General features: G+C 37.0%; 1 protein-coding gene across 7 annotated transcripts in view; it reads right to left on the bottom strand.

Annotated features, from left to right (window-relative positions):
- acacb (acetyl-CoA carboxylase beta) overlaps positions 1-8,924 on the bottom strand; it is a 32,815-nt gene extending 23,891 nt beyond the window's left edge. For 3 of the 7 annotated variants that reach the window (XM_048188639.1, XM_048188636.1, XM_048188642.1), the window contains exons 1-13: positions 8,795-8,924; positions 7,842-7,983; positions 6,660-7,207; positions 3,454-3,586; positions 3,210-3,348; positions 2,944-3,053; positions 2,775-2,856; positions 2,584-2,682; positions 2,390-2,499; positions 2,201-2,311; positions 1,867-2,076; positions 520-690; positions 138-299 (exon numbers count right to left, since the gene is read on the bottom strand). In XM_048188639.1, coding sequence (XP_048044596.1) covers positions 138-299; positions 520-690; positions 1,867-2,076; positions 2,201-2,311; positions 2,390-2,499; positions 2,584-2,682; positions 2,775-2,856; positions 2,944-3,053; positions 3,210-3,348; positions 3,454-3,586; positions 6,660-7,051 — 1,719 coding nt within the window. In that variant the 5' untranslated portion in view covers positions 7,052-7,207; positions 7,842-7,983; positions 8,795-8,924. Of the gene's footprint in view, positions 1-137; positions 300-519; positions 691-1,866; positions 2,077-2,200; positions 2,312-2,389; positions 2,500-2,583; positions 2,683-2,774; positions 2,857-2,943; positions 3,054-3,209; positions 3,349-3,453; positions 3,587-5,582; positions 5,730-5,959; positions 6,526-6,659; positions 7,208-7,841; positions 8,350-8,587; positions 8,739-8,794 lie in introns of those variants that run through there. The other 4 variants (XM_048188638.1, XM_048188637.1, XM_048188641.1 and 1 more) reach the window with 4 other exon arrangements.
- Positions 8,925-9,517: the final 593 nt, after the last annotated feature.

Consider the following 9,517-nt stretch of genomic DNA (forward strand, 5'->3'; position numbering starts at 1 on the left):
TTACTTATGATCAATTTAATGTATCCTTGCTGAATAAAAGTATTCATTTAAAAAAAATCTTCACCCCAAACTTTAAAACAATATTATACACAATGTTGAATCCAGCTTTTTAACATAAACCTGAACTAATTTCTCACCTCATCTGGGTTCTCACTGGTGATGCGTGCAGCTATGACATGTCCCCGTGGACAGGGGATGCATTCGGGAGATTCAAAGTTGATAGGTGTGTCTCCCCACGGAGCTTCACCGTACAGCAAACGGATATCCTTAATTCTGTAAAGAGGGATCCCCATCGCTATCTACAGAGAGAGGGCACCAAAAATTCATGATCAGCATTTGAGAATTATAGATATATTAACAACAAAGTATGAATAATTTTAGCAAAATATGATTTGTTCCTGCTACTTTGCAGCGAGAACCTCATTAAACAAACAAACAGCACTATTGGAGGGGGTGACTATATCATACACACAGCACTTTTGAGTTCTGTTACTTCCTGACAGCAGTATTTTGCTTTACCTGTAGCTGTGCAGCAGGAAGGTTGACATCAGCAATCATCTCAGTGCAGGGGTGTTCCACCTGTAACCGTGGATTCAGCTCCAGGAAGTGGAAACTTCCATCTTCGGAAAACAGATACTCGACTGTACCAGCACTCACATAGCCCACCATTTTAGCCAGACGCACTGCATACTGACACGCAGAGAAGAAAATTAATTGTGCATGCCAATATGAATAGCATTATGATACAGTTCCCAAAATCAAATGATGAGGATATGTGGAAAAATATTGTGATCTTTCATTAATACTGGAGTGCACAAGAATGTAAAAAGAAAGACTAGAGCATTTTAGGACAAATTTGTCAGCTTATGTTTGTATATATTGTATTTATTGTTTGCTGTATTTCGCACTGGCATTTTCTTTATCAAATACCGTAATGTCACCATTTAAAACATTTTTTTAACTACCAGTTTTGTTTGGCATGTGATGAATAAATGTTTGTAATAAACTTAAAAACCTTATTTTAAAAAGGACAAATAATTCATTTTAGTCATATTGCAAACACTTATTAAAGTGTCAGGGGCCAGTTGAATCAGATGTGCGGAAGTTAAAACTTTGCCTAGCTGTGGCATAAACTAAATATTTTTGTGTTGCTTAGTTGAAATGTAACTCTACATATAAACTAAATATTTATGGAAGTCCCTGACCATGAGTAACTATTGGAATAAAACAGCATACTGTTTTACCTAGCAGACTTCAGCCCATGATGATGTTGAAATTTACACTTGCTTACATATCAAGACAGAGAACATTTGGTAAATAAATCTTGTGGCTCTTCAATGCGAACCAGATCTAAACAGTGCGCCTCTGCATGCATCCCTCTGTGTTGTGAAATAAAATCAATCATAATAAATGTCATTTCCTATGTTTTTGTATCAGTATTTATTTATTGAATGTTATTTCTGAATGTTATTTGCATATAAGAACACCTATTATGTTTTTTCATTATTAAGTATTGCATTTCAATGGAAACTTATTTTTACTGTTATTTACATGAGGCAAAAAAGTAACAATTCTGAAATTTAAAGCATTTTAACAACTTTTGCTGACAAACTGGAAGGCTGCCTTTGGATCATTGAGGGTAAATGTCAAATTATGTGACTGTACATTAGAACTTACGACCTACTAGCTACATTGTGCTTTAAGGACAAATGGTTAAAAACTAGGCTCTAGTGTGGACTTTACGATCCAGTCTAAGTAAGAACCATACCCGGTGATTTTCACTCCTCTATGTTACAAGCCCTTAGTCTTAGCCACACAACCCCAAATGCAACATGGCCAGAAAATTTTCACAGATTTTTGCCTCACCCGCTCCATGTGCTCAAAAGTGGTGGTGGAGGCAATAGTAGCAGGAGCTTCTTCTATGATCTTCTGGTGGCGGCGCTGGATGGAACAGTCTCTGCCGAACAGAGAGATGGCATTACCGTACTGATCAGCCAGGATCTGCACCTCCAGGTGGCGCGCATGTTCGGCTAGTTGCATGATAAAAATAGGTGAACCTGGCACTTCAGTCTGCACCTGTAGCGAAGAACAAACAACAGAGACACCATGCATTGAATCCAAACCTGTCACTACACAGAATAATGAAGTTCTATCAAAATAAAACAAGCATATTTCAAAGTAATAACACAGCAGTATGTACCTGTCTGAAAAAGCTGGGAAAGTCTTCGGAACTGTCCACTTTTCGGATGCCTTTCCCTCCGCCTCCTTCTGATGCTTTGATTACCACAGGGTAGCCAATCTTTTCTGCACTCTAACCACAAGAAAACACAGTATTAGCAGGATAAAGGAAGTCAAATGTTAAAGTCTGAATTCTGCAGCAAAAACGCACCGCTAGTCCCTCGTCCACATCTTTAACACAACCATGCACATAAAGTTCAGGAGGAACACTGATCACACGACCATGTCTCTGATCTTCTTCTGCCCACTCAACCCTCAGACCTGATAAAAGACATAGAAGGAGAGATAAAGACAGAGATGAAGAGAGCTCGAGCAACAGGTCATGACATGCACTGGATCTCTCACCTGTTCCACTCCAGGGCAGTGTGGGGATGTCAGCGCTCTGAGCTACGATGGAAGATGCCACCTTATCTCCTAATGCCCACATGGCTTTACTGGAAGGGCCTGAAAAAGACAACCGTATCAACATCCTTTGTTTTCAACTAGCAAGGCTAAGCTGGCTAAACAGGTTATAGATGATTATGAGAAAAAAATACCTAAGAAACATATCCCTGATTTATGGAGGAGCTCTGGTAGTTTGGGGTTCTCAGAAGCATGGCCCCATCCAGCCCAAACGGCCTTATAAGAAGACAAAATCCATAATGATCATCAATAATGATGGAAAATACACATCTGATACCAAGACAGGTATTGGTGGGGCCGTACCTGCACTGGAATTCTTTTGGCAATATCCACGATCATCTCAACATTGGCATAGTTGTTGTTATTTGGGCCCCCAGGGACTGGCACATAGTGATCAGCCATTTTAATGTATTCTGGAGATAAACACAATTAACTTTAGACATAATTTTTTTCATTAAATCCAAATTGAAAATGAATGCCCAGTACCAAAGATTTATTAAATAAAATAAAAATAAAATTAGATAATATAATATAACTTTAATGAAGAAAAAAAAATATCTTCTGTAAACCTGCATTGGCTTTCAAGTCTTCAGGTGTGACCATCACCACAAAGCGAATGGTTCTCTCATTACGGAACATTTCATATGACCAGCGCCGAATTGAACGCATACATTTAACTGCAGCAATGCCATTATTAGCAATCAGCACCTAATGAGAGAGATAATTACATGAATATACATATTACATTTAAATCCTTTTTTTACAGTTATGTGAAAAGGAATACAACAACATACACAAATGCATGTCTCTCACCTTGTCTATAATGCGGTTTCCTCCAAAGCGAGTGACAAACTCAGCTGGGGAGGCAACGGTGAAATCTCTATGCACGTCCATTTTCCTGTGTTCTTTGCCCTTTTTCAGCAGATGGGGGCCTGACATGCTAGGCCTGCAGACAAAAAAAAATCATTATAATTATCTGAACATGTACAATAAATATCAGAAGGAAACCTGGTTAAGGATCCAATAGCTAATAATGTAAAGTCTACATGAATGTAAATGAAACATGTGGAACTGCTGAAACAAAAACATTTTACATAAGCCTCAGCGAGAAACACCAACAAGTACCATTTAAGCCAATACAAGCATATTAAATGATAAACCATTTTTAAAAAACAAACATACGAGGTAAGAATCCATCAAATCAGCATGATTTCTCAAAGTCAACTTGATCCGTCCATGTAAACAGTTTCTTTCTGGCCTCTGTACTCTCCACCTCAGTCAAAGTGTGCTATAATATAAATGCTCACACAAGCAAATCAGCCAATCACAGCTTAATGTGTTATCATAAAGGCTACAGACAGTACTGACTAACCCTGAAGTTCTAACCCCTGAACTAGAGCTAACTTCACACTTCAAGTCACAGACCCATGTTTTGACCCAAATGATGCATGCAACTTATAACACTGTCTTTACCATATACCATGGTGACAGATTAAACTAAGCAAATAATTGCTGATCACCTGCAGGATCACACTTCATTTCTTTTTTGCAGTCATCAGTGGAAACAAAACTCTGTTATGCTGACTGTGTTTTTTTAGGTGTGTGTCACTCAAAAAAGTCATTCTTTATAAGAAACTCAAGATAAGGCATGTTTAGAAAGGCACCAATATTACCATTCAGACCAATATCAGTAAGATGATATTTATTTTTATTTGGCCTATAATTATTAAAACTCTATAATATTTTGTCAAAATAAAAACAACATACAATATATAATGAATTTATAATATATTATATATATATATATATATATATATATATATATAAAATGAAGACTGGATATTCATTTTTCATTTGCATTTGTTATTAAATTATTGTTTTTAAAGATCAACTTTGAGTGTTAAATGACAGCAAAGATAAACAAGCGGACTCGGGTACGGTTCGTGGGCGAGTACCAGAGTTCGGAAGACAGCGTTCACATCATCCAAATGAACTCTAACATCAATCGTGCGCAACAAAAGTGCTAGTGTGAATCTCTAATATTGGCAGATAATCAAAACTATACCTAGATATTGTGCAGCCCTGGCATCTTTTTTATTTTAAATGGTTTATGATTGATACAGTCTTCATGAGTGGTCAAAAAACGTATTTATTTAAAACTACATAATTAGTAAAAAAAAAAGACCAATTTTTTGTAACTGCCTCATTTTGTGCAGAGTACTTACAAAAAAAAAAATCTGAAGAACCGCGCACGTCTCTCACAAGGAACGTCACGGCAGTGATTGACAAGCCAGAGGGCCAATCGTTTACGCGATGATCAGATGATGTATATTAATATTATTACTTTCAGTGCACCTAATAAATAGTCTTTTATCAGGTAGTAAAGACAGTTTCAAGTAATATTGCAAAAATGTATAAAACAAAACATCCTCTTTAGCACCTTTAAAAGACCCTAAAATAAAGTGTTACCACTATAAGTTCTGAGACTTCATGTCTGTTTTTAATTATCCAGCGTCTAAACTGCCCACAAACGCATTTGCTTTTACTGTAATCCGAAGAACTGGATGTGACAACGGGAGAAAGTTTCAAACATTGCTGTTATCTCTCCAGTTTTCATTTATTCTCCGCTCCCAGAGATTATATGAACTCACATTGCTAACATCATCAGGTTACATTACATAACAATTCATGCACAGTTCGAACAGTCTGTTTTGAGTTGTGCAGGATTTTGCTGAAATGCACTCCAAAACTCTATTCTAACACTACTGTGTACTTGAGAGAAACTCACATGCTGCTTTGTTATACTACACTGCTAGGAACAACAACAACAGAAACTACACCCCTTTCTATACTTCCAGTATGCTACCCTTGCCAAGAACATACTGTCCACTTACAAACGGGAGGTTCTAGAGAACAAAGTGCATGTTTGGTCTGGTACCAACCTCTTGAGGCACTGAAACCAGTTGAGTGTTTGCCCTGCTTCTCCGTCCATGGCGAAGTATCAGATGATAATGCAGATGAAGAAAAACAACAGCTAACACGTTTTATGTTCCCTCCCTTTTCCTCTTTCCTTCTCATGTCCCCTCCCCCATGTCAATAAAGACCTCTATTCACCACCACTTGTTTAAGAAAAACAAGCTATAAACCTAGTATGCAAAATCTCAGTTAAACTACAACAAGCTTCTAAAAGTCATATAACCTACAATATGTACAAAGATGTGTGCAACAGCACACTGCAATAAATTGCTGAACATACTCAACAAACGTCACCAAAAGAATAGATCTGTGTAGACAAATGTCACCAAAAGAATGACCTTACCTTTTGGCCTTTGAAGTTTCACTTCCATTGTGAGAAAAACAAAATATGTATGTCCTGCTCTAGATTATCAACCTTTATCCATTGGTTCTGTGTGAGTCCAGCCAATTGAGCCTATGTCAAGTAGGCGACTTGTTGAAGAGAAAAACAAAGTCCCTCGGGTTACACACAAATAGCCGGAGACCACATCAAAACATCTTGACCCAACTCACCCTTAAATATATGTCTAGGGTATTTTGACTCTGTTTTTTTACACTGAAACGCAATGAGAATGACTTTGAAAGTCAACATCAGGAGCATTGCTTCCATTAATAGTACTGAAATGTGCGGCATGTCACTTTAACAGGTGACAAGCACGAGAAAGTCACGTGATCACAGAGTGTGCTGAGAATGACCATATGGCTGTACTTCAGGTCCATAACTCTGTCCTGTTTGACATTGCACTCTTTTATGTGGTGCACAGTGTCCCCTACCGATATTAAAGAGCAAGTCTAAAGACTAGACAGCAAAGGTAACTAATAAAACAAGATAGTGGGCCATATTGAGGCCCAAAAGGGAACATATGTACCAGTCTTCAAGATCTGATTTCAAAAACCTGTACAGACAAATATTTCTTTCAAAACCAAAATGTCATGTCAACAGCACACCTGCAGCTTAAAACACCGGTCATGTACACACGTAAACAACAATAAAAGAAGCTCACCTCAAACAGGTTGATGGAATCGGGGGCGACAGCACTTCTGATGACATGGTAGGTACTGCGTTAGGTGTCTCTGTGCTTTCGGGATGAGGTTTGGTGGCCTGGCCCATAACCAAAGGCTCATCATCGGAGGAATTATCCTCAGAAGCTCCTAGAATAAACTTCAGTTTCTCTTTAGCCTGAACACCGGCACCAAACCTGGGCCTGTCGGATTTACTGCTTTCCATGGTAAACGTGTTGGAAACAGCTTCTTCTATGACTTCTAAATGGTCAGTGGGATCACTGGTGGTTGACGCAGGAATTTTCTTATTTCCTGCTGAGGTGCTTGCTGATTCAGGGTCCATTGGAGGAGACTGTTCCCCTGAACAGTTTGTGGTGGGTGTTTGTGATGGCATCTTTCTTACCCCATGGACGTCGATGATGCATTCAAACGGACAATAAGAGTAAGAGCTGACAGCCCATTAATAGTGATTGGACATAAATTTCGACCCTACTTGTAGGATGAGATGATGGTCCCTTTTATTTTTGTCTTGAGTTTTGTAAGTGTTTAACTGTAAAAGAATAAAGAAGAATCATGCCACAATTAGGTTATCAAAAGTGTGCACAACACTAGATGGCATCAGTGTGCAATATTATGATGCAACTAAAACACTCTGCTTCTCTTGTATAATTTTAAAAGCTAAGGTGAATCACTCATAGGTTGTATTGAATTTCTAAAGATATATAGCTTAAATAAGAGCATTGTCATTTTTACATGAAACAAAATTAAGCATTTAACTGAAATAAAATTCATTTAAGTTGGAGTACTAAAATAATCTAAAACTGAAAAAAGCACATAACAAAATTACTAAAATGTAAACTAAAATTAAAATGAAAACTGGAAATATAAACTAAAAGCTAATTCAAAATATTAAATACTGCAATAACTTAGGCTACTAATGATACTAAAAAAGCACTGATTAAGTGCAACCGTTTCAAACACTCTCCACTATGTCTACACACACAATCACAAATGTAAACAGAATCCCAAGCATTTAAAAAAAAATGTAGCCACATGCAAAGCCTACAGTTAATAATTAACATATTCAGTAAGAAATTCTCAACCAATTATGAAATAAAAGTTGTAGATACGGCATTAAAGATTTAGAAAACTGTTAGGATTTTCAAGAAAAGTCAAGCTCAAACCTTTGAAGCAGACAGTCAGTGTCCGGGCCTTCTCTGCTACTGGAATGTGTACACATAGTACTCGGTGCTCTTCTCTTTACAACTGCCCAGCTGACAGCCACCACACTGCCATTTAACAGACTGGACCCTGTGTGTGAGGGATCTAGGGGAAAGTTCAGCCATGATGGTAAGAAATGAGGGGGAGGGAATGGTAGTTCTCACAAACAACATATGAATATAGCAACAACAACATCAAAAGTCAGAACACGTGCGATTTGTAACCGAATAACCTTACGTCTCAGTGTACGGACACATTGGGCACAACAAAAAAAAAAAAAAACATACTGTGAACCTTAACCACAAGTGATTTCTACAGCCTACTGCTTTAGAGTCTAGGCAAACCAATGAAACTTAAAAATATATATATTAAAATACAGTCAGTGTTTCTGTAAGAACTATTTTAATAGGTGTTTGTCTTAGCTTTGACGACTGACACGGTGGTGCTGTCAACCGAAGGCTGTTATAAAATATTAATCAGGTCATGTTGTCGGCCTGGCTTATCAATATTAATTAAAAAATGTTACGTTCTACTGGGCGATTACCACGTACGTTAGCCTGCTTAATATTCATTATGTTAAGCCTCACCCATAGTAGGAGTCATAAAACTGTCTCCGCAGGGCAATATAAACAACATGGTTCAAAATGGGAGGGACTTTATCTGGAAAAACAAAGCTTACACAATTTGCCTGCAAAAATTACAGCTTTACCTGCAAACGAGTCTCCACGAAGTGTCACATTGTTCCAACAAAATACTGTAGCGTTATTTGACAACACACGGAAGTGAAGATTTTGCACTTTATCAAGTTCCTGTAATCACATTGTTCACTGGCTCCTGCCTACTCAACACTAACATACTGTAGTCGAATGCATCGTTTGCGTTACTACTACATATATATATATTTGTTTTTCCATACCTTGTGTATGGTTGTTTGAGTTTGTTTTGATGCTCTTCATTCGTCCATGTTGACGCGTGTGTCGTCATCGTATGACGTTTTCCATGCTGTAGAGGATTGGTTGATATGTCTTCCTGAAAATCTTTTTTTTTTTTCTCCTGTGTATTTTGATGACATTTAACCTTTTACAGTCTATGCATTTAACATATTAATACATTTTGTATATTGTATACAAAATTGTATTTCATACATATGTTATCTTTTAATTTTTTGCAATCATAGTAAAAAAATTCTTCCTGAAAAGGTTTTATTTTTTATTTTTTCAAATATCATAATAGTATTTAGAGGTGCATAAATTGTAAAATATTATCATTGTTAAAATAATTTTGTTTTGTTTGTTTTTTTTTTACTTTATTTTTTACAGGGGTCACTGAAAACACTAGATCATTGTACCCATGTTCAAATAATGAACCAAAACTATTATACTGGCCTATGCTTAACCCAAGGTTAAACGTGACTTAACCAAGGGTGAAGCATAGTGTGAAACACTAAACCATGTTTAAGTGGAGAATTGTCCCTAAAAAACATTATATAGACTACTTGCTTCAAAACTATTAATTAATTAACAATAAATAAATATTTATCAGTGAAATGCCAGTGTAACTGTTTTGATTCAAGTGGTGCATGGATCTTGAAAAATGCAAATCAGTTGTTAAAATGAATGAGCCATTATCATCAAAAGAT

Source organism: Megalobrama amblycephala, linkage group LG4, assembly GCF_018812025.1.
Source record: "Megalobrama amblycephala isolate DHTTF-2021 linkage group LG4, ASM1881202v1, whole genome shotgun sequence".
NCBI lineage: Eukaryota > Metazoa > Chordata > Actinopteri > Cypriniformes > Xenocyprididae > Megalobrama > Megalobrama amblycephala.